Source organism: Sitodiplosis mosellana, unplaced genomic scaffold (assembly GCF_009176505.1).
Source record: "Sitodiplosis mosellana isolate CC-2019 unplaced genomic scaffold, AAFC_SMos_1.0 Smas_scaffold_5, whole genome shotgun sequence".
In the NCBI taxonomy this organism is placed as follows: domain Eukaryota; kingdom Metazoa; phylum Arthropoda; class Insecta; order Diptera; family Cecidomyiidae; genus Sitodiplosis; species Sitodiplosis mosellana.
Window position 1 is genome coordinate 5,179,870 of NW_022595248.1, and position 23,003 is coordinate 5,202,872.

Consider the following 23,003-nt stretch of genomic DNA (forward strand, 5'->3'; position numbering starts at 1 on the left):
TTTTCCCCACTTTGAAAACTTGGCTCGACAATGGGAATCTGAAGACCTGGTTCAATACGCCATTCGTTTACACCATTCAGGGAGCCTTCTCCGAAACTGCAACGGTTCCACCACCAGGAACAAATTATGACATATGGATAAGAGTCTTCATTAGCAAGTGTGAGGAGAGATTCTGTCGTTTCAGAGGATTCAAGCCGAGAAATCGTCCTTACATTCTAGTTAAACGTAGACCTACGTGCTACACATGCAAGAAGCGCCCTCACCATCCACACAAAAAGTGTCACAAGAAACATCACAAATGTGACAAAAAAGATGACAGAAAATGTGTCTAAAAATTTTTCAAATTTATAAACAATGTCAATCCATTTGAAAAACGACAATTTTACATGTAAAACCAATCTACATCCGAACATTCAATAAAGAAGATATCTTCAGATAATTATTGCAGCAAAAACTTCGAAGTTTTCATTTTAATATATTTAAGAAAGACTATCGGCTTTCATGCAAGAAATAATTGCGGATTCCGTATGTATATTCAAAAGTTTTTTGATTCACTTACGCATATAGGCTAATGTAAAACAGGTATGTAAAAAACTAGAGCTTGTCACCAAAATGGGTTTTGTGTGAATCTCAGCATTTCTGTTCAATCTTCAACAATTCTGCATCAGCTACCTTACAGAGCATTGAATCTGCTGTCTATATAGCGCTGTTGTTGAACAGTGGATGTCAACAGCGACTGTTGGTTACGTTCTTGTGCATGCGATAGATTGTAAGTCACGCACGCCAACTCATACATGCAGACGGAGCTATGTGCGTGCATGTTTATGCCTGTTGAAATTTGTGAACTGGGCCTACAATCTGTCGCATGCACAAGAACGTGACCAACAGCCGCTGTTGACAACCACTGATCAACAGCAGATTCAATGCTCTGCAAACTTATTTGCTTCAATTTTTGCGATATGCTGAAATCGGTTGCCGCAGAGTGCTACTTCGAAGTGTCTGGTGCCTAAATATGTCAGATAGATCTGTGGTCTGACGATGAATTGAATGATGAATTTTCTAAATTATGTTCAAACACCTGTATTCACACCAAGAATACGTTTGTCTTTGCAAAATGATAAAATTTCAAGGAAAACAAATCAGGATAAAGGCTCAAAGATTTAAGTAAAATGCTTGCAACAAACATTTTTTTCAGCGTATGTTTTGGGTTCGATGCTAGTGAATCACTAGTGTTGAATTTGGTTGATATTTCCATGCAAACTTCCACACATTTAGGTTAGATAGAGATAATGAAATGATCGAATTTCGTTGAATTCCCATAACCTAGTCAAAAGTCTCAAAGTCGAAGAAATGTCAAAGTATGCTTTTTAAATATTGCTATGTCGACATTCTATGGCAAAATATACGAACATTTATTTTGGTATTCTCCTACGAAAGGATATTTATATTTATTTTCAGCTGAGAAAGTCATCTATTCTGGGAAAATGATGAAAATGTTTCGAAGCGAATTTCGAGTCAAAGGAAAGTCAAAGGCTATTTTAGCCATGTGTATTGCTTTTGTGTGGACTGAAAATGAAAATTGCATTCAATTTATTTTTGTAAATTATTTTCTGTTGTGATACAAATTTCAAAATTTATCCAAATTCGGAAAGGCAAAAATATTTTCATTTGCATCATACAACTCAATATCGGATGAGCAAATATTGATGAATTTATGGACCAGATTTTTGATACTGCTTATAGATATATGAACGAATTGAAGAACACTTGAGCTAAGCAACAGCTGCCTTAACACTCAGTGACTGAGTTATTTGTGCCCCTTTCGATCTGTAAGAATAGAAAATTTTGACTCTCGTTACAACCGAGGTTTCAGGCGATATTATTCAGTATGGATTGTTTTTAACTCAAGCGAATTTCGAGTCAAAGGAATGTCAAAGGCTATTTTGGCCATGTGTATTGATTTTTGTGTTGACACCCAGCTGTTAAATATAAAAAAGATTCACCCCAGCATTGGCATTGGCTTCGGTTAGCAAAATGGAATATCTAGAAATATACTGAAATTGCAAATAATTATTTATATTTAAAAATACGTCAGTATTCTTTTACGAAAGAAAATTTTTTTTGTCATTCCAAAAAGCGTATAAATACTATAGTGAGCGTATCAGACGGTATCAGTTGAAAAAGTAATCACATTTGATTGATTCAACAGACCAAAATGGCTCGTCCAACCAAAAATACGTCAGTTTTACTCCTGGCCGTGCTGATCGCAATTGCCTTTAGTGGTGAAGCCCAAGCAATTTGGTATCCAGCAACCAATTTGGGACAAATAACAGCCTGGCTCCATGCTGGCAATTTGGCCAACCAATTGAGTCTACCGGCGCCATTGACTTTCACTATTTTAGCAGCATACTACGAAAATGTACCGGGAAGAACAAAGTATGACATATGGTTAATCGTCAACTTGGGCAACGGTTTTATTAAAATATGTCATATCACGGATGCGTTCAAGCCGAACAAGTTTCAATACATTTACGTTAGAAAGATCAAGTGTTGGAAATGTAAGAGGCTCCACCACCACAAAAAACACAAGAAACATCACACAAAGTGTGACAAAAAAGATGACAAAAAAGATGACAAAAAAGATGACAAAAAAGATGACAGAAAATGTGTCTAAAAATTATTTAAATTTATGACCAATATCAATCCTTCTGGAAAATGACTATTTTACATGTAAATTTTTTTGTCCATATTCAAACATTTAATAAAGAAAATATCTTCAGATAACTGCTGCAAAAACTTTGAAGTTTTCATTTTAATATATTTAAGAAAAAAGAAGAACTATCGGCTTTCATGCAAGAAATAATTGCAGGTCATGTATTTGAAAATTCTCTTTACTCACTTGAGCAGATTAGCTAATTGTTTTCATTAGGTAAGGATTTCTATTCGTAAAAGTGCTGGTCAGTGACCACAATATATTCTATTTACAACGAAGCTCTGCATTTTCATTCAATTTTCAAAAATTCTGCATCAACGATTGTGTATTTGCGTCGATATCCGATATGCTGAAATCAATAGCACATCCTGTTGCAAATTGTAATTTGGGTACTTATTCGCAGCGATTCAGTTATAGCCTCTTTGGCATTGCACGAATGGTAGCATTTTATGAATCGAATGTGAGAATATCACGAAAACCTTATTATTGATGACAATGAGCACAAACTTTCTGGTCCACGCATGCCATTCCGAAAGTGTGCTGTGTTGTGATCGTGCCTGAGCGCTAGATTGAACCATTTTATTTATGGCCGCAATAAAAATCATTTTCAATGCAGAAGCGTTTCATTAAGTGATGGGCATAAATGCATTCATCAAATCGTTCTGTATGCAAAAAAAGGAAACATTGAGCACCGCAGCAAGAGATGACGACGACGACGACGTGTATACATTTGACTCGCCACTTGATTACAGTAGTTAACGATCGGTATTTACACGATTTACAAATAGGGAGTGCATTTTGAAATTACGAATGCAGAACCTGCATCGCATAACCAATACATTCCATTTGGTGGTTGCTTTTGTGCTTTCTGTCTTTGCTTTCATGCACACACTTTTTTGTTTTGTCTGGCAAACGCATTTAACCAATGACGGCAGCAGCAGCAGCAGCAGCAGCAACGACAACAGCAAAAACAGTAGCAGCGGCGGTGGCGAATAACACGATGACTGCATTGCACATTTCGGATTTTTTTTCATTAGAACAGCCATAAAAAACTACAATGTACATCAACGTTTTGTTCTTGCCTTGGCCAAAAACGTTCGAAAAATGAATGTATAATTAATTATACAGGGCTTTTTTAGTATCTACATTGAACCAGTTATTATCCGTGCTACAGTTTTTGCCATAGATCTGTTACGCTTTTGCAACAAAAGAAACCCATCTTAACACTTTATGGACATGTGCTGCACAATTTGGAATGGGAAGCTGCATTTCGATTCGATTTCCATCGATTGAGCAAAACCGTTCATTCGTCTTGCTTTCAAACGATCATCGTCAACGTCATCATCATTATCATTCATCGCAGAACCGAAAGCACTTCAAGGCGACTGCAAGAGAGAAAGGACATGGTAATGTGAATACAAAATCACCACTTTCTTGAATGGTTTTAAATTAATAATATTAATTTTTGTGCGGCGAAACGCATCGAAACGTTTGGAGATCGAGTGTTTCTCGGTCTGAATCCATACGTTGAGCTCATTTGCACTCGAAAGCCATTTAGCAAGTGGTCATTTTCAATTCGTAAATTATTGGGTCTTTGTGTTGTAAAAGGTGTACTCTTTTTTATTAGATAGAACGAATTATGTATAATATGAATGATCGCTTGACCCTTGTCATTCACTTGAATAAATTAAATCCGTAGAGAGCATAAAACAGTCGATTGTATCGCGGCGACACTTTTCCTTTGTTCCAATAAGATAAGGTAATAATGAAAAAAAAAACGAAATTGATTACAATCGCTTCAATCCAACGGCTTGAGAGTGCGACACAAAGTGCTGAATATTGATGAGCCCGTAATTAATAAATTATAAGAGAAAATTGTATTACCATCGCGAATAGCGAATATAAAAGACGACACTCGGTGCATCTTCTACACTTAATGAGTTTTCTAATGCGGAAGAATGATTTAAAAAAAAAGAATGTGCGACGTTTGCAACTTATTTTGACGTTGTTTTTCCCCTCATCCACTCACATCTTCTCTTGTCAATTGTGTCTGGTGTTTATTGAAAGCACAACTAAGCGGTTCATATATGGAGTTCATCAGCCGACAGCGGCATGGAGATTGCAATATCAACGATTTAATATGCGGTTTAATGACATTCCATCAACTTAAATGGCTCAACCATCATCGGCAACAACAACATCGCCATCGAAAGAAAAAGCAGATACAAAAAACACGCAAGATTGTATTCCAATCGATCTATTTCGATCCAATTTCACGCATAACAATTATTCAGATTCATTTAAATAATTCGCTTTGACGCAGTTAATTAGCTCGTGCAACGGTACCACATACATCCCCATGCATATATTTCCAATTAATTTATTTCATAAATAAATCACTTTTTATAGCACCCTTTCAGACGCAGTTACAATAACATGAGCAACAATTTGAAATGAATTTTTGTTAACTAGCTTATTTGGCAATCTTTTTCGCATCGGACTTTTCATGCGAGTCTGGTAGCGTCAATATTTCCACACCATGCTTTGCTATCAAAATTGTGTGCTCGAATTGCGCCGTCCGTGAATTATCCTTTGTTACGGCTGTCCATTGATCTTCAAGAACTTTAAATGTTGGCCTCCCTAGGCATAAAATTGGCTCGATTGTGAACGTCATTCCCGGCATCATCACGCCATCGTATGTATTTCCTTGAGGATAGAAATGGGATTGGGAGTAGAGGAAAAGAGCATATTAGCAAATTGGGAAAAAATTGAGAAATTTTGAAATAAAATTAAAATAAATTACAAAAAAGAGTCGAAAATGAAGACTATGAGAAAACGATTTGAATGACAATTGAAATATATCAGAAAAATGGTAAAAGGTAAAGAATAGTTCGATTTTTCAATGAAATTAAAACCAACATAATTAAATGAAGAATTGGAAAAAAAATCAATGAAAAAAGAAAAAATATTTTGAATAAGAAATCAGCAAAAATGCTTAAAATATAGGGTGAAAGCTGTGTAAAATTCAATTTGATAACCTACGATAATGACTAATTTCGGGTTTCCCATGGAAATAAGTGCCGATGCCATGGCCAATGAATTCTTTGATTACTTCAAGACCATTTTGTAATGCATGATCTTCGATTGCAGCTCCAATTTCTTTGAATGGCACATTTTGTCCACAAGCTTCAATTCCTTTGTGCAGACACTCCTCGGTCACTTTTACCAAATGTCGACCTAACGCATCAACATTTCCAATCAAAAATGTTCTAGAGCAATCGCCATGATAGTTATTATAAAATACCTGAAATGGAATATTTTTGTTAATTCAGTCAAGACAATGAATATATACTTGGAGAGTAGAAGAAAATGTGATCAATATTTTCTACAGAAATTTTTTCATGGAATTTTTTCTAATTGAAAGGAAAGTGATGATTTTTTTATTATTATATTTTACGTTATAGATTTACATTTTCGATATGCTATTAATATGTTAATAACCAAAATATCGGAAAATTTCTAATAACTCAAACATAACATATTATTAGATTAATAAGATTCTACGATATTATTAACATATTATCTAATTATTAATAAGATCGCCATTTTATTAAAAAGTTAATAAGATCCATCTTATTATTAATAAGATAATCTTATTAAAATATTAATAAGAAAATCGGATTTTATTAACCAATTTTCAAAAAAAATTGCGAAGAAAAGTTTCATACTAAAAACATATCAAATATCGTCAAACGACGAAATATTGAAGAAAAATGCATCTGACGATATTTGATATGTTTTTAGTATGAAACTTTTCTTCGCAATTTTTTTTTGAAAATTAGTTAATAAAATCCGATTTTCTTATTAATATTTTAATAAGATCATCTTATTAATAATAAGATGGATCTTATTAACTTTTTAATAAAATGGCGATCTCATTTATAATAAGATAATGTGTTAATAATATCGTAGAATCTTATTAATCTAATAATATGTTATGTTTGAGTTATTAACGCCCCGTTAATAATATGTTAATAATTAATAACATTAGTATGTCAATGCCTGTAAATCTATATTTTACGTACGGTAATATCAACATTGATGATATCTCCATCGACCAATGGTCGATCGTCTGGAATTCCATGGCATACAACGTTATTTACCGAGGTGCACACCGATTTTGGGAATCCACAATATAAAAGTGGCGAAGGATACGCATTCGATGCTATGGTTTGTTCATGTACAAATTCGTCTATTTCTTCTGTTGTTACACCAGGCTATGAAATAGAGAAAGATTTTTGAATTTATTAGAAGAGTAAATCGGAACTTTTTTTTAGTTGGAAGTGATTTTTCGTTCATATTCGAAGCCAACTCTATTGTCGACTCTATTGTCGTTTCAACGAAGTTGAAATGTTTTTAGAAAAACAAATGTATTTCCTCACACTAATCATACCTTTAGAATTTGGCCGCATTTATCCAGTATGTTAGCTGCTAATCTGCAACTCTCCCTCATTGCATCGACAGCATTCGGCAATTTGATTTCATTTTTGTATGATTGAAACAGATCGGGTATATCTTGTGCATAAGTATAAGATGGTCTCTCAATTTTATCGGGTACATCTCGTAAGTACGGAGAAACATTGCCTGGACGAACCACTTGATAAACTCCGGTGTCAGTGCTATTCAATTGATCAATTCGATTATTAAAATGATTTTGAGTTTTTGTGCAATAAAATGAGCTTACCTTCCTCCAAATTTAAAAATCTGCCTATAATTTTGGTGCCGACCGTTGGCAATTGTCAGAATTCCTCGTCCAAGTCTGTTGAATAACATTTTTGTTCCGAAACCAAGAAGAATTTGTTTATAAAATTTTTTGAGGTTATGTTCAACGCAGATACTATTTTCACCATTCCGAAACGTCAATGTACGGTTCAGTTTCAACTGACACATCGAAGTGGTCCCCATTCAACAAATTCACTCACAACATTTCAAAACATTGAAATTTAGTTTAGAAACACAGCAAACACGCAATCAAAAAATGGAAAAGAAGCGAGTCATAAAGTATATTCTGAATGAGCAAAGTTTGATCGAAAACAAGCCAAAGCCATGTATGGTGGCCGGTTGTTCATCGAAATTCACCAGTTTGAGCAATTTGAATATGCATCTGGAGAAGCATCACGGTGTTCAAGTGAAGAAATTAATCGATACCGAATCCGAAGTGCAATACTTTTGTCCAATACCAAAATGCAAATATAATGTGCTGCAAAATCAAAGTTTGCAATTTTTCAAATCACGTAAATATCTGCGGCAACATTACCTAAAAGTGCATGCAACGAAAAATGAACAGTGCTCCAAGTGTGATAAGTCATTTGCGAATGTGTCGCTGAAAACACTGCACGAACGCAGCTGTGGAATGTTGTTCAAGTGTTTGGATTGTAATTGGGAATATACGACGCGGGAGTGTCTGCTAACGCATTGCCGAAGGAAAGGTCATGCAGTGCCACCAAAGCCAGCGAAACAGATTAAAATTGAAACCAGTCCAGTGGCAGCTGATTATCCAAGCGTCAAGGTCGATGAAAATCACACAGAAATTATTATTGCACCCAAGGAACAAACGACAGAGAATAAAAACCAAACGAATGTTTTGATAAAGAAAGTGCAAAGAGTTCTGAAGAACACGCCAGCAGCTAAAATCCGAGCCAATTTCCAGAAGATTTTACAAAAAAGCCGTACGATCTCTGGCACGAAAGTGTCACAAACAACGCAAACAACATCAATGAGTGTTGATAAGGATTCGGTTATTGAATCACGGTCAAATGAAAAGTACAAAAGTTTGGAGTTGATTGACGAAGATTCGGTTGAAGATTCGACCAAAGCGAATCAAAATTTGAATAATCTGAGCTATGTGGAGGATGAGAGCAGCTTGTATTACTTCACCGTAAATAATTTCAATGCTGGCCTATGTCATATTGAAACACAAACGGATTTGTTACCATTTGATGAACCAAACATTGGTACGAGTGATATGGATCCATTGCTTTGTCACATGCACACACAAACTTCGGATGATATACTGACAGAGCTGGGGCTGTCCGATATTCAAACACAAACCAATTGGCCACACGATGAGTGTAACGACATTTTCGTATCGACCGAAACTCAAACCTGTTTTGATAGCCATCTGATTATGGATAACATTTCTACTCATACTCAAACTTCCATAAACTGTGATAGCTCGACAAGGCCAACGTCATCGAGGTGGCTCAATAATATTCAACATCAATTCACACAAACTTTGTCGGAACCGTGAATTTTACTTTTGTATGAGCTCAAAGAGCGAACATGCTTATTTATTTATCTCATTTCCTTGAAACACATCACAAATTCAATGAAAATCTCAATAAAAACCCTCATTTTCGACTGAAATTATCGCATTTTTTTTTATTAATCCAAAACGATTGAAGGGAGAAAGTTTAAATGTCAAAACGGTAAAGTTTAGAAACCGATTTTAAATTGATCGAAAGTGGATAGGTATTGTCTTAGGCTTGTGTTACTGCTTTTGCCGGTGGTTTTTGAATGGGTAAGAACAATTTGAATTCAGCTGGGAGTTCATCTTCCGAATAAAGTCGATCGGAGAAGTAAACGCGTCGTATTCGGCAATTAGCGTGAATCTGTACACGCAACGTTTCAACATAGTTGGTGCCGTAAGCTCGTCGTGTAAAATCGGACAGGTTGAATTGGATTTGGTTCCATCCTTCGTCCAATCGCATCGGCATCGTGCAAATAAATGGCTTTACTCGTGTCGTCGACTGATAATTGCTCGCTCTGAATCGCCTCCTCACATTTTTATCGTCTAAAATCTGAAGGAAAGAAAAACAATTTCTTTAGTATGACGTTTCCTAGCGACCGTTCGGTCGTCGCCAACTTGATGCAACTCACTTGTACTTCAAAGGTGAAATATTTCTTCAGATTTTTGATAATCATCACCAGAAACGGTAACTTGATGCCCAATGTTTTCTTCGGATCGGCTGGACATGTGATATATGTGGTGCTTACATTTGTGCCAACAATTTCCAATACCAAGCTCTGAATGTCATTGTCGGTGATTCGCTTGATGTGACCATTTCGCACTTTTTTATCCCAGATTTGCAGTGGCTTACTACCAATACTGTATAATATCGACAAGAACCCTGATTGAAACGTATTTTTAAACATGATTACTTGAGATCCACGCACTTGAAACTTATTTTTTCTGTGTTTTATAGCACCGTTCGATGCGTCGTTCTGTTTGATATTTAATTTAGGTTAATGTTTTGTTGTTTCGCTTAGTTGCCATTGAGACAGAATGAGAATGAACTGTCAGACGTCAGTGTGTGGTAGAGGGTGCGTTCGGAAATTCACCACATCGCTCAGATCGATTCGGTTGAAGAGAATGATTTGATAATGAGAATTTTAGTTCTCTTTTCCATTTTTGTTTTCATTTTTTGAATAAAAGTTTCGCTTTTTATTTAGACAAATAAATATTTTATTATAAATTTTTTCTTATAAAATTGTTCATTCCGTTTGCTTATGAATGTAACGCTTAAATCTTAGTCATTAGTGGTTAATGAAGAGTTTTTTTGTGGGATTTTCATCGCAATTCAAATTTTAAATTTTTTTTTAAAATTTCGTTGAATCGAGCTCGCTGAATCTATAGAAAATCCATTGAATTTGATGAAATTTTAAATTTTACCGTGAACTAAGAGCTAGAGCATAAATTCTATTTGATAATTAAATGTTTAGGATTTAAAAGAATATCTGTGTGAAATAGTTTCGCAATGAATGATTTATATGTTGTTTTTTCTCTAAAATAATTAATCACGAGAGCTAAAAGAATCTAATGATCGCCTTCCATCATCACTAAATGCAACAAAGGATACAGTCTATAATTTTTTTTTGGGGGAGAAGCATCGTCATCAGATTTAAATTAGTCAGGCATTTTACTTTATGTTTTCTAAATTATTGTCAAGTTTACTTAAACACGAAATTTGTATGAAAATTGTTTAAATTCATTTGTTCTTATTCGATTTAAGTCTGTGGAGACATTTGTATTATTGAAGCACCGCTCGGCCGGCATAACCTTTTGATGGAATGTAATCGTCTATGGTTTTTCGACTGACATTTTGGATTTTCGAAACCAGCGAACAAGACTGAAAAGAGAGAATGTGTTTCTAATTTAATGGTAATTTTACAAATAAATCAAGCAATCTCAGTTCTATTGGATGGATGGACCATTCATTAGTTCAAAAATTCGTATTTTTTTTCAATATATTCGGAAATGATTTTTTTTTCAATCTATCAAATTCTGGCTTGATGACGGAAATAATTACCAGTATTGTTGACAATGTGAGCAACAGAGCCAAAAGACCGGAAATCATAATAAAACTCTTGCACTGATCATCATCCTGATATTTCATTTGATCGTAATCGCCCGGTAACATCACCGAATATTCAATGTTCTCTTTGAACTTTGCAAAGTCAGTCAGTGTGTTTGTATGATTTTTATCGCTGTCATCGGAAATTGCACGCCGTCTTCGCCCATGGCCAGATGGTTCAAACAAATCCAAACAGAAGTCGGGCTGACAATCAACCGCTTCCATACAGGCTTTGATCTAAAATTTGAAATAAAAACATTTAAAAAAAATACAATTAGGGTACTTTCGATTATATCAAGAGAATTTTTACACATCTTATCTTCCGCTACATTTTATTTCAATTCAAAATTAAATATCATGGTAATTTTGATTTTTTGCTAAAAATTTGAGTTTTTGGTAGGTAGCTAACTCAACACATTGTGTAATTCGACTGGCAATTTATAATCATTTCAAACATTGACTTACTTGTGAATGAATCCAAAGTGTGCTTCTTTCGCGCATTGAGCTCAGTAAAAATGCTTCAAAATCGAGGAATACTTCGTTTGATCTCTCACGATATCTTGCAGGCTAATGACGAATTAAATCAATTATGTGAAAATTGTCAAAATTTGAAAAAAGAGGAGAACACTTTTTAAAGAAATCTTCTTTTTGTCTTACTTGATGTGGTATAATTGAGGCGAAATCTCTATTTCTGCAACCATCGCGAACTAAAGCAACTGAACCTGGGGCATGTGGATCATCTGGATCGGGTGAGACCTGAAGAAGTGGTTTGAATTGAATGAAAAAAGTTTGGAAAAATACGAAAATATGAGTACGACGAAGAAACGTGTGAAGAAATATGTAGAAAAAGTTCAATAAATGTTCTCTTTTCAGAGAGAAAAATGATAAAAAATCAAAAAAAATCGAAAGAAAATGAACCAAGAACAAAAAAACAAACAACAAAAGAAAAGATAAATTCCAACTTACTGTAACTTCCATCAATTTAACGAACTTCCATACGCTCTGAGTACTGATTCGAGCACGCAATTGTAATTTCGTGCCAATTGGTACAGCTTGATCTACCGGCAATTCATTTTGGTTCATAATGGCTTGTTGTTGCTTTGTTTGATTCTTCAAATGTGCGCTCATTGCCATATTACCATTAATTCTTCCGATCGGCGGAGCTTCTTTGTAAAGAGCGACTTCGTATTCCAAGCGGCCGGGTGTCTCTTCAACGACTCCTGTTCATGATTAGTAATTTGTAGCATAATTTCAAACTTTCTCTCAAGATCTGATTTATTGATTAAATTCTATAATTTCACTTCCTCAACCGGAATTCAAGTTGTTGCAACAAAAAGAAAACTAGGTGTTGTTTTTCTACAAATTCTCAATCATTTTGTTTTACCTGAAACGCGAGCACCACCCGGAAATGAGCCAGCAAAACCGGCGGCCTTATTTTGTATGACTGTTGGCTCGGGTGGTTTGCACATGATAATCAATTCTTGGTCCGATTGCATCACAACGCCGGGAAATTGTGGGAACCAAATGCGTACGTGAACAAAGCCCTAGTCGAATTATATAAAATGTTGGGTGTGTTTGTTATTTTTTTTTATGTAAGTTTCACTGACACAAATCACAGTTTATCTAAGATTTTATCGCTTACATTGCGTTTAAGAACGCCACATCGTGAGAAATCCGTAATTTTGAGTACGTATGCAATGTTCTCTGGATCACCGGATTCAGGTCGAATAGAACAAGCTCGGTCGACTTCAGGATTTACATTTCGATCATCGGCAAATAATGGTGAGCCCTTAAATCCAACGGGTTTTTTCAATCGAGCCGTTATCATGTCGGCTGTACTTGAGGTGGTGGTTGCGAATGAACACTGGATTTCACTCACTTGAATGAAATTAGATCGACCGATTAGTTATTATTCATGAAGAAAAAAAAATTCCATCTTTAATTCAACTTACCATCATAGTCTTGTGCTGTGGTTGAAAGTGGTAAAACCTGTAGTAGAATGGAATGAATCAAATGTTTATATAAGTTTGTGTGGTTCGATTAATCACATCGAAAGTATGTTTTGATTCTTTGAAATTCATTGTTAATGCCTACTTTGATATAGTTAGTAAATGACGGAAAGTTCCAAGTTAGTAGCAATAGCGTAATTGAGTGTGGCTCTATTTAATTTTCTCTTGTTGGACAATATGAAAAATGATTAATGATTTGATTGGGCTAGTTTTCGCCGCTAAATTTCAAGAACTCTATCTAAAGGTTGAATTTCTATAATCATTCATTCGTCTTATGAATCCATTGCAAAGTGAGACGAAAAGTACTTCTAATTAGCTGCGCAGCAAAATCTTTCGCAGAAGCGTAGTTTTCACCATGGATTGTCGAATTCACAACGAACCATAACAATTCACAACAAATCAACGTACAATAATAATTTGGTGAATGCGAGAAAAAAAAACACGTCCGAATTGTTTGCAAAGTGACGCGAATTGTGTCTCCCACTGGACAAAATTGATTCACACGAAACTCATAAGTCGCCAATTTGATACTGTTATTCGCAATCACAATAGCAAATGCTTTTTTTTATTTCAGTGTTGCGGTTCTTTTTGACTCACCTAGCGTACGTTTGTATTACCACCGGGTTCAATAACACAACATCTATTTTGTGAATGAATATCGAACCGCTTTGACGTTTTTCGGAGCGTGCAATATTTTCAATTTTATTTAGAATGAAAGTTTTTAATTCTTTTCATTTTGCGTGAGAAAATCTATCTAATTGGCGTCAACACCACCCAATGGTGCGCATTCGATTCTAGCGGTAATCTGTCTATACTTGTTCTATGTAAATAAGAAAGCAAAACCAATTCAACCACGGATCGCTGACCATTTGTAGCGTTTCATTTCTTTGCGAAGCGAAACAGTCGTGTTTTTTTTTGTCGTGAATTCTATGGATTGGTGCTCTTTTGTTTGTTTGCCTTTTTTTCGAGACATTTATGGAACAAAAAAATGCATCGCGGAAGTGAAGCTTTACCAACGAATGAGTATTGTTGGGTTCTTGAAACGTACTTCCATTGAAATATTCTTATGGTTCAAGAATGAAAACTTCGGAAATTCGGAATGAATTCTTTGGAAATTAGTGAGAAAGATTCTTCGTTTGAAAAAAAAGTTTAAAGGAAATTCTCCGGAAGCTCCCTAATTCTCCCTAAGAAGTACTATGTATTCAGAGGAAAATAAATATCATCTCGAAATGGTCAATAGAATTTGAATGGGAACTTGAGTGCATCGAATTTCCCAAAATAGCTCATCAAAAAGACAACGGTTTTTTCATTGTTCTATTTTGAAATACAATGATGACAATAGAAGCCGCTAAATTAAAATGTTGACACCAAAACAAACACCATTATCTGTCAAACTGTTTAATTAATTTAATCCGCAATCTACGAATAAATAAAGCACCTGTACGTGGTTTTGACACGGTTCAGATGGAGAACATCTAAAATTATGTTGTTCCTTTTGCATGCAGTCACTCAAAAGTGGACCAACAATGGTGATCTTAATGTGAAATTGTGTAATTTGTCATCATACACATCTCTTGACTACACGGTTAGTGTTACGCGTTTGTCGGTGCATGTTGCTCTGGGTGCACACACTGAAATAGAAATGCTGACCGTAACCGTATAATTCCAGATTTTAACATCATTCTGGATAAAAAAAAATCGCTGAAAACACAAGATACCGTTTCAAAATGACTCATTTCGGCCGAGATTGTGTGAAAATGATATTTAAAATTCAAAATGTACACATATGCTAAGAGCATTTAAAGTGACAAATAGTCTCTTATAATCAGGTTAATCGCTTGTGTTCGAATTAACGAGAATTTCCGCGTCTCAAATTCATTCATCACCTTCAAGAAGAACAAATTAGGCAAGCGTGCTCAGAGGAAGAAAAACAGAGAGGTTTGAGATAAATTTGGAGTAGTTCTTGTTACTTGGTAAGCACCGAGTGAGTCAAACATTTGTTGCCAGGGAAATAAATAAAAGAAATGGTAGTAACCATTAACATTTGAATTTGAACGGCATAAACATTTTCCGGTGATGGGTCGAAATGTGTAAATAGTTGGGCGCTAGTTAAATGTCACAACAAATTAACATGCATTGATAGTATCAGAATTCCGGGTAACCTTAACAAGATCAACACTTCAGCTGAACAGAACGAACGTGCGGCCGGTCGCCGGTTTTGTTGTGCAAACAGCTGTTTAAATGTGTGAAGAGAACAATACGAAATATAAACGTCTGGTCGTTTATCGTTTTCTTTCATTCATTCAATTGTTTCTCTTTCTTTCCATTTGAACAATCCATAAATAGTTACGGCGTTAAAGAAGCGGTCGATAATAGAAAGAAAAAAACAACAGCCGAAGAAGCGAAGAAAAAAACCGAGTACAACTCAAAAGTGTAATTAAAATCAAAGCAAACAGCTCATTTAGAACATTCTATGGAGACGTTTACGTTGATTGTCTGGTCATCCGTATGGGAATGGCGAAGAAAGACGATGAAAGAGAGACATGGAGAGAGGGAGAGGGAAAGAAAGAATAAGAGAGAAAAAAGCGTTGAATTCGTTCGACGATGTTGGTTTATTGTGTGTGATTAAGCGTTAAAGTAATTTCGAAATGTTGCGCTATCTTTATGTTGCGGCTTTTGCGGCGCGCATATTCTCGTTGTAACTGGAACTTTATGAGTGGTTATCTCTTCTTCTATGTTTTTTTTTCTCTTTCTTCCTCTTCTCAGCTTCTTATACTATACTATTTACTTTCTTTAGCAGATTGTGTTACACTTAAATGCTAAGTACCGCTACCAAAAATGCCCATGTCTATACTTTGACGTTCCTTCCTCTCTTCGCACCGAGCGAAGCAACAACAAAAAAAGCAAACATAAAATTGACTTTTTTCTTGGAAAGAGAATTCGTTTAAAATTTGTTACTGTTGTACTTTGTGCTCTATGGCCTCATGAAAAATGGTCCGGCTTTTCGTCAAAATCTTGTTGGACGCGGTAATTACATGACGTGTAAACAACACGTCGAATTCATCAGAAGAAAGAAAACTTATTATTATTATGTAATGTGTGAAGGAATAACTGTGCTCGCTCCATATCATATCAGTTAAGATCACGTGTTGCGTGCTCTGGAGCGACACACTCGTCCAAAACATGACCGAAACATGAACGAAATATAACTGCAGGTGCGTTAAACATTACGGTACAATACGTATAATGACCGGAATTTTCAAAGTACAATGACGCATATTTATATCAACTGGACGCTTGGCTTTGGGCATTGCACTTGGAAAAGTGTTTGTTTTGGCCATGCAACGGTCATTTCCATTTGACGCTTTTTTGTCGGAATTTAACTTGAGGCTTTTGAACTTTACAGTATTTTGGCTGCTTTTTTCATTCGTTTTCCAACGACATCTTTTGTTGTTTGGTTTTTCACTGTTTGTTGTTTTTCGAACTCAGTGCTTCTGAACGGTTCTTCACAAAACTTGAAAAAAATGTTACTAAAATAGAAGAAAAATTTAAACAAATCGTATTTTTTCGGAATTTTTCTTGCTTTCTCACTCTTTCTCTCGCTCTCTGCTCTCTTGAAAATCAATCTGTTATTTTTCATTTTCATCTTATTCTCTTTTTTCGTCTTGTTTCACTTCTCTCTCTTTTTTTTCCTATGTTTTCAACCTCTTCCTCTGTTTAGAACATTCGAATGCAAAAAATGTCAATTCGATAAATTGACGCGCTCATCATTGATTATAATCGATGAAAATAATTGTTTTCTCTTAATCAATTCCATTAGAGAATATTGATTTGGCTTGGAACATGAATAAAATGCCTTTCTAAATGAGAGAGCGTGTGTAATAAATTGGAATTAATTAAAATGATTAATTGATGACGAGTAAACAATAACCTATTACGAAAAGAAAATCCGCCGAAACAATTCAACAAGAAGACCGAAAATTCAATTATTAGTTTCTCGAATATCTTCATCCCTCGAGCGAAATCGGTGAATTGTGAACTTAAATTGAAATTTAATTATGTGTGTCTAATCGGCCTTAAAATCTGCAGTGCTCAAATAGTAAATTCGACGGACTGAAAGCGCTTGTAATCTCAATTGGCAATACCGTGCCATTCGATGTGCCATTACACTTGTGCCGAAGCCCGGAAAAGAAGCCAAAATAGAAGCCACACATTTCTTTTTCACTGGTGGCCATAACAGAAGCTGTTGGAAAACTTTCGCAGTTTTGTGTCTTTAGGCCAAATCGATGAAAAGTGATTTTGTGTCCGCATTTTTTTCTGTTTGAGTAATTTCGATTTTGTTTTACAGCTTTGACACTCTTGCTGTGATGAAACAATGTGGAGAATTTCAGCGTTTGTTCCAGATCTATAATATTTATGGTTGTTACTATTGCAATTTTCCGTAATTATTTACTGTCAAACAATTTCTGGGTCAAAACAACAAAAAAATGCGCAGCACTGTGTGAGAGATCGAGAGAGTTGCCTTTTTTTCGGCGAAATTGTGATGGAAAAGAAGTCACCCAAACAGAGAGACGCAAAAAAACACACACACATAGTCTAATCCACATGAGTAGCAAACGAAAAAGATAGTTTTATATCGAGTAATTTGGGTGTTTTTTTTTTCTCGCTATTTGAGAAATGAGAAAATAAATAATTGCGCACATATGAATCGACACACACACCCAGTCGGAGACAATTGCATGGAGAGAAAAAAGAAAACGCGCACAATTTTAGAATATCTAGCAAATAAATGTATGTGAATTCGGATGAAAGTTCAATTTGGATGTTTTCATTTTTGTTTTGTGCGCGCCCGCGTTTTTTTTCTTCGTCTTTCTTCTTTCTCTCTGTCTTTGAGCTAAGTTTGAATGAGAATCATAGTAGTTTTTTTTTCAGTAGCTTATTAGTTGGTGAACAGAGTGAAGTCAAAAGTGCGTGAAATGAGTGACTATGAGTACCGAAAATTGTTTCACTTTTTCTTTAGAAATTGCCACAAAACGCCCAATTCAGTGATTTGTTGGGAGAGCGAAGCAAAAAAAGAAAAGAAAAGAATTTAGTGTTTATAGCAATAATTTGGTTGATATTGCCAGACACCAAATTATGTTGTTGCTACTGGAAATGACGAACGCACCCAAAACAATAATCGTAGTGCGTAGTGCGTTAAGTGCGAGCATAAAGAATCTTTGCTTTAAAGAGAGCATTAACCGGATTTCAGCATGCCAATGAGCAAATGAAGTGGTAAATTTAACTGAAATTAATTTTCAATCTGATCGTGTTTTGTTCACCGCAATTCCATCGACTACGTTCTAATAACAATGGGCGAGTTTCTGGAGCATCGTCATGTTTTTGCGATTAGAATGTCGAAAAAAAAACGAGCAAACGATTCTTGAACAAAAAATCACACAATTCTTATTCTAAGCAAACAATTCTCGGGGCATCGGCAAAATCCGCATCATGCGTGCGTCAGTTATTTTTCTATTGAAAGAATCGCAACGGCTTTAATTTAGTTAATGCTCCATGAATTATGCATGATTGTTGGCGTGGATGTTTATTATATGTGGGGTTCTGCGAAGTCGTCAAAATCAATTGCGCCACGCGCAGTAAATGTCCGTTTGCTTTATTATTCAAATGATAATAATTATGCACTTGCTGCCGCTGCCGCCGCTTTCGTTCGCAATGAAATTCAAATCAAGTTTTTTCTGCTGCTATTCATTCATAGCCATGGTATAAATATTGCTTCGGTTTGCCGATTCATAAGAAGAGGCGATATCAAAAGTGTACTCACCGTTGAAATAAAAATCAAAATCACCAGCTGCATCGTTCTGAGTAAATCACCACTGTTTGATTTCATGTTTGCCATTAAATAATTACGGTTACGTTTCGATTCACTTTTGTTATGATTCAAAGACAGTGGCATTCTAATTCTAATCTATTCAAGATCTATCTGTTGGTTTTTTCTGCGTTTGTTTGCGCTTATTTCCTATTCGTTTGTCTGTTGTTTTTTTTTTGCCTATTCGTTTTGTCTATTTTTTTTCTGCACAATCGTTACTTTGAATCAGAGTTTTTCTGTAATTGCTTTCCGTCGTCGTTATCACTTTAATTAATATTTTTATTGCAATAACACTTGAAGGCACCACGAATCGTTCGTCCAATTTGAGGTAAAAATGATTTGTACATTGCAACAATAAGAACAACAGCAAAAAAAAAATCAGTCCTGAAAATATAAAAAGAAACGGTTAGTTTTTCATCATGATCAAAGAAACAAAGTAATGATTTAGCAAATGATCGTTAGAAAAAAAATGAGAGAGAAAAGAATTGATTTGTGAGATGAATGCATTGATTGTGGGAACAATTGAAGAAGATCTAACGAGATTTTAATTAGCTATAAATTTAGCTCATTTTCACACACACACACACACACACACATACGGAGAGAAAACGAAGCAGAAGCCAATAATGCACTGCATTGATTTATGATGATCGAATGGGTTGAGTGTTGGAAAAATTGGATTTTCTTTCATCTCTCCAACTAGTAACCTAAATTACGGCCCAGAAATACTGTTTCGTTTTTTTTCTTCTTCTTTTTTCTGCAATGTGAGTGGATGATTAGAAGAATTCTTTGTCGATTATGTGGTTTTTCTTTTGCCTACACATTCAAATGCTGTTGTGACTGTTATTGTTGAGAGAGAGTCAATGAGTTGTTGTTTACTTAGTTGTAAAGAGTTGTTAAAATGGTGAAAGAAAATCTTGTTATCTAATCGCCACTAATCACAACTATAAACTACTCATAAAACGTTATGGAAACGTAAATTGGTGTGCAGCATCAACAGCATTTAGATCAGACCAACCGAGCTGTTCGTGTAGATATCGGTAAATGTCCATTGGGAGTGCAATCAAAAGCAACGGTACATTTATCGCCAGTGGTGAAAGAGTCGTTTGAAATAAAACAACATCGAAAAATTGCTTAAACCGATATATATGCCAAATTGAATGCATGCAACGAAAAGCCATCCAATTCAAGGATTTATTTGTTCTACTCTACTCGAAATTGAAAAAAAAAATCTGGTGTAACTAGCCGAAAACGGTTAGATATGTTCTATTCTCGGTTTTTATTGTTACGCTCCTTGAACGAAACGATCAATTCGCGAATATGCGAAAAATTATGACAGAGAAAATATGTGAGCGCACGCTTTTCACTTTAGACGAACGAACGTTCGGGCACAAGCGCAAACTCATCGACTCGAAGAAATTGTTTCACGGAATGCATCACAAAATGTTCGTAATGATTTTTGAAGAGTTGCGTGCAGCTGTGGAATGCATTCAAACGAATAATTATATTAGAATTGCATTAATAATTTCTCTCTTTTTTTTCGATGTTGTCTGTCTTGAACAACAGCCAATCGTGTTCTTTGTCTGATTCTGAGCATCATCCACTCGTATGAACTATTTACGTCACTTTGTGTGTAGTTTATGTATACGGATTTTACGGTAAATTCGCACAAATCGTTGATTTTGCTCAATATGTTTATCTTTTTGATATTTTTTTTTTATCTTTCTCTCCCTCGCGAATGTAAAATTGATCGAGTGACGTTTTTGAAAAATGGCCTACAATGAGCGCGGTCAAATCAACACGGTGCTAGACGCATTCTGGAGAAGCGCGCACATGACTACGACTTCTGTTTACTGATTGAATTATTATAACATAATTAGAAAGCAATTATCGTACGTGATTCCGTTCAAGTTGTGTGTCCAGTTGGATTTCGCACTGAGTTCATAACTCGATCGTTCTTTTTTCGGCTTCTTTTTTTATTGGCAAGTTTTTTGCGTCGTTTAACTACGTTATAAACAGATTTTTTTTTTTTCGTCTATCTTCTCTTTTATTGAGAGTCACACACAATGTGTCAATTGCTTGTGTACACTAATTTCATATACTTTGTCGCGCACTTGATAAAATAGACTTCGTTCGCTAAGATTCTTAAATAGAGCCGAGCAATTGAAGAAATTCACACTGAATAAATTTCCGTCTGCTTTCGTTGAGCGTCCAAATTCAACTGACACAATACCATTAACTATCAGAACACAAAATATACACACCGAGTCGAGTGAGCTCTCTGGTTGTACAAGATAGATCGGTTTTCTTTTACTATTTCTCCATTTCTTTTTCTTTGGCTCTTTCTTTTTACATCACCTTTCTTCCATGTAGCCGGAACGCGAGCGCACGGTGTTGCTGTCGAAGTATGTTTTTCTTATGTTGTCTTGTGAGCTCTCGCGATTTTGGTTTTTTTTTCGTTGCTGCTTCGGTAGGCCTTCCGCTTGTTTCCCTATCACAACACGGTTGTTGTTGTTGCTGCTGCTGCTGCTGTTCGAAACCATCATATGATGATAATACCATTATGATATGCAATTCATATAGAATTTTTTCTCTCTCCTCCGTTCGTATGCCTAACTGTTTAACAATGTGTATCGTGTGCGCGAGCTTCGTTCATTGTGGCATGCATTTTGATTGTGCTTTATGTGGTTCGAAAACGATGAAGATAGAAGTCAAGTGTAACATTATTTCAACCACTTAAAATACATACAATTTACAGACAATCAATTGCAACTCAATACATATTTTTACACGTGTTAGGCAGCGCGTTGATCATCATAATAATGGTGTTTGTGACTTTGATTCCAGAAGGCAAATGAAAGCATTCATCTATGTGTGGCAGCAAGTGTGGAAAAATATGAAAATTGAGTCACTGGCGTATTGTTCTTGCGCTCACCGTTCTCACCGAACTGCATGGCGGCAATTCATCAACAAACACGAGAAAAATTCTATATTGCATGTTAAAGTTTGATTTGTGCGGAAGCTTGGCTGGAAGAAAAAAAACCAACTCAGAAAAAATTTAACTTTCTTCTGCACTCGATGTGTTTTTGTCGTCTATTATTTACTGATATTTTTCTTGTTCTCAAACCCATTGTCTTTAAATCCATTTCTTTTTTTCTTTTCTTTCGAGGCTAAACTCGGTTTCGCGCCGTTTGCATTTTCTGTTTTTTTCTTTGTTCGTACTGAAACAGATTTGTGAAATAATGCCAATTTTCTCCGAAGAAATGCCAAATATTCGAGAGACAACAATGCAACAGCTGCATACTTGGCTAATAATGATTTTATTTAGATGATTCGCTCGAGCCGGCACGAAAACTATGCGAATGATTTTTTGAATCATTTTCGGTATTTACTACGCAGATCGTCAAAGAATTTGTAGTGTCATTCATATTGTATAACGAATTGTTGTTATCCAATTTCGAAAAACATTATGAATTCAGTCCTAACTTCTATTGAACTAAAGTTATTGTGTGTGGTCAATGAGTTCGCCCAAATTCAAAGTGGCACGTCTGCATCACCACCTCTTTGAACCAAAAAAAGAAAAACTACGCCGAATTTTTGTTTTCTCGTTGATCTTAATTCAACTGTGAAATATAAACCATGCGCTTTTCTTTTGAATATCATCAGAGCATTGCAAAAAAAATAGAAAATTCGTAATCTATCCAGTAGTTTCACTTCAGCGCGCGCTCTCTCTCACCGAGATGCCGAAAAAGAAGTGTGTCTGCGCATGATGTTTGTCCCAAAAGAATGAGCAAATTACGTTCGACAAAATAAGATCATCGTAACAATAATATTACGATGTGTAAACGATAATTTTTAGTGTAAAATCAATTATATGCCCTACAAAACGGAATTAAACAAAACAACAAATCGTTCGCTCGCTTTCTTGACGCAACACAGCACAGGAAGAGAGAGAGAGAGAGAGAGAAAGAGAGAGAGAGAGAGAGAGAGAGAGAGAGAGA

At 35.4% G+C, this 23,003-nt stretch overlaps 4 protein-coding genes across 4 annotated transcripts; 1 reads left to right on the plus strand and 3 right to left on the minus strand.

Annotated features, from left to right (window-relative positions):
- Window positions 1-2,843: 2,843 nt before the first annotated feature.
- On the minus strand, window positions 2,844-7,699 carry LOC129566839 (methionine aminopeptidase 1D, mitochondrial). Its single transcript, XM_055443105.1, has 5 exons — window positions 7,458-7,699; window positions 7,167-7,392; window positions 6,799-6,990; window positions 5,756-6,017; window positions 2,844-5,419 (listed from the first exon to the last, which is right to left on the minus strand). The coding sequence occupies exons 1-5, from the start codon at window positions 7,676-7,678 to the stop codon at window positions 5,187-5,189; spliced, it is 1,134 nt and encodes a 377-aa protein (XP_055299080.1). The 5' UTR covers window positions 7,679-7,699; the 3' UTR covers window positions 2,844-5,186.
- Window positions 7,700-7,751: 52 nt separating this feature from the next.
- LOC129566838 (protein hunchback) lies at window positions 7,752-9,139 on the plus strand. The gene has a single exon (XM_055443104.1). It carries the CDS (start codon window positions 7,752-7,754, stop codon window positions 9,021-9,023), a length of 1,272 nt encoding a protein of 423 aa, XP_055299079.1. The 3' UTR covers window positions 9,024-9,139.
- LOC129566840 (cilia- and flagella-associated protein 20) lies at window positions 9,133-10,054 on the minus strand. Its single transcript, XM_055443106.1, has 2 exons — window positions 9,653-10,054; window positions 9,133-9,573 (listed from the first exon to the last, which is right to left on the minus strand). The coding sequence occupies exons 1-2, from the start codon at window positions 9,926-9,928 to the stop codon at window positions 9,253-9,255; spliced, it is 597 nt and encodes a 198-aa protein (XP_055299081.1). The 5' UTR covers window positions 9,929-10,054; the 3' UTR covers window positions 9,133-9,252.
- A 328-nt stretch (window positions 10,055-10,382) lies between these two features.
- LOC129566797 (uncharacterized) lies at window positions 10,383-21,206 on the minus strand. The gene is made up of 10 exons (XM_055443023.1): window positions 20,899-21,206; window positions 18,958-19,386; window positions 13,080-13,116; window positions 12,770-13,005; window positions 12,512-12,671; window positions 12,094-12,347; window positions 11,785-11,883; window positions 11,593-11,694; window positions 11,083-11,364; window positions 10,383-10,902 (listed from the first exon to the last, which is right to left on the minus strand). Exons 2-10 carry the CDS (start codon window positions 19,087-19,089, stop codon window positions 10,804-10,806), a joined length of 1,401 nt encoding a protein of 466 aa, XP_055298998.1. The 5' UTR covers window positions 19,090-19,386; window positions 20,899-21,206; the 3' UTR covers window positions 10,383-10,803.
- Between the last annotated feature and the right edge of the window lie 1,797 nt (window positions 21,207-23,003).

Coding starts and splice junctions, on each gene's coding strand:
- LOC129566839 (XM_055443105.1), bottom strand. CDS start 7,678: ATGGGGACCACTTCGATGTGTCAGTTGAAACTGAACCGTACATTGACG. Junction 7,393..7,457: donor ATTTTTAAATTTGGAGGAAG/GTAAGCTCATTT, acceptor TCAATTGAATAG/CACTGACACCGGAGTTTATC. Junction 5,420..5,755: donor ACCCGAAATTAGTCATTATC/GTAGGTTATCAA, acceptor TCTATCCTCAAG/GAAATACATACGATGGCGTG.
- LOC129566838 (XM_055443104.1), top strand. CDS start 7,752: ATGGAAAAGAAGCGAGTCATAAAGTATATTCTGAATGAGCAAAGTTTG.
- LOC129566840 (XM_055443106.1), bottom strand. CDS start 9,928: ATGTTTAAAAATACGTTTCAATCAGGGTTCTTGTCGATATTATACAGT. Junction 9,574..9,652: donor ATTTCACCTTTGAAGTACAA/GTGAGTTGCATC, acceptor TCTTTCCTTCAG/ATTTTAGACGATAAAAATGT.
- LOC129566797 (XM_055443023.1), bottom strand. CDS start 19,089: ATGCCACTGTCTTTGAATCATAACAAAAGTGAATCGAAACGTAACCGT. Junction 13,006..13,079: donor CACAGCACAAGACTATGATG/GTAAGTTGAATT, acceptor ATTTCATTCAAG/TGAGTGAAATCCAGTGTTCA. Junction 12,348..12,511: donor GGGTGGTGCTCGCGTTTCAG/GTAAAACAAAAT, acceptor AATCATGAACAG/GAGTCGTTGAAGAGACACCC.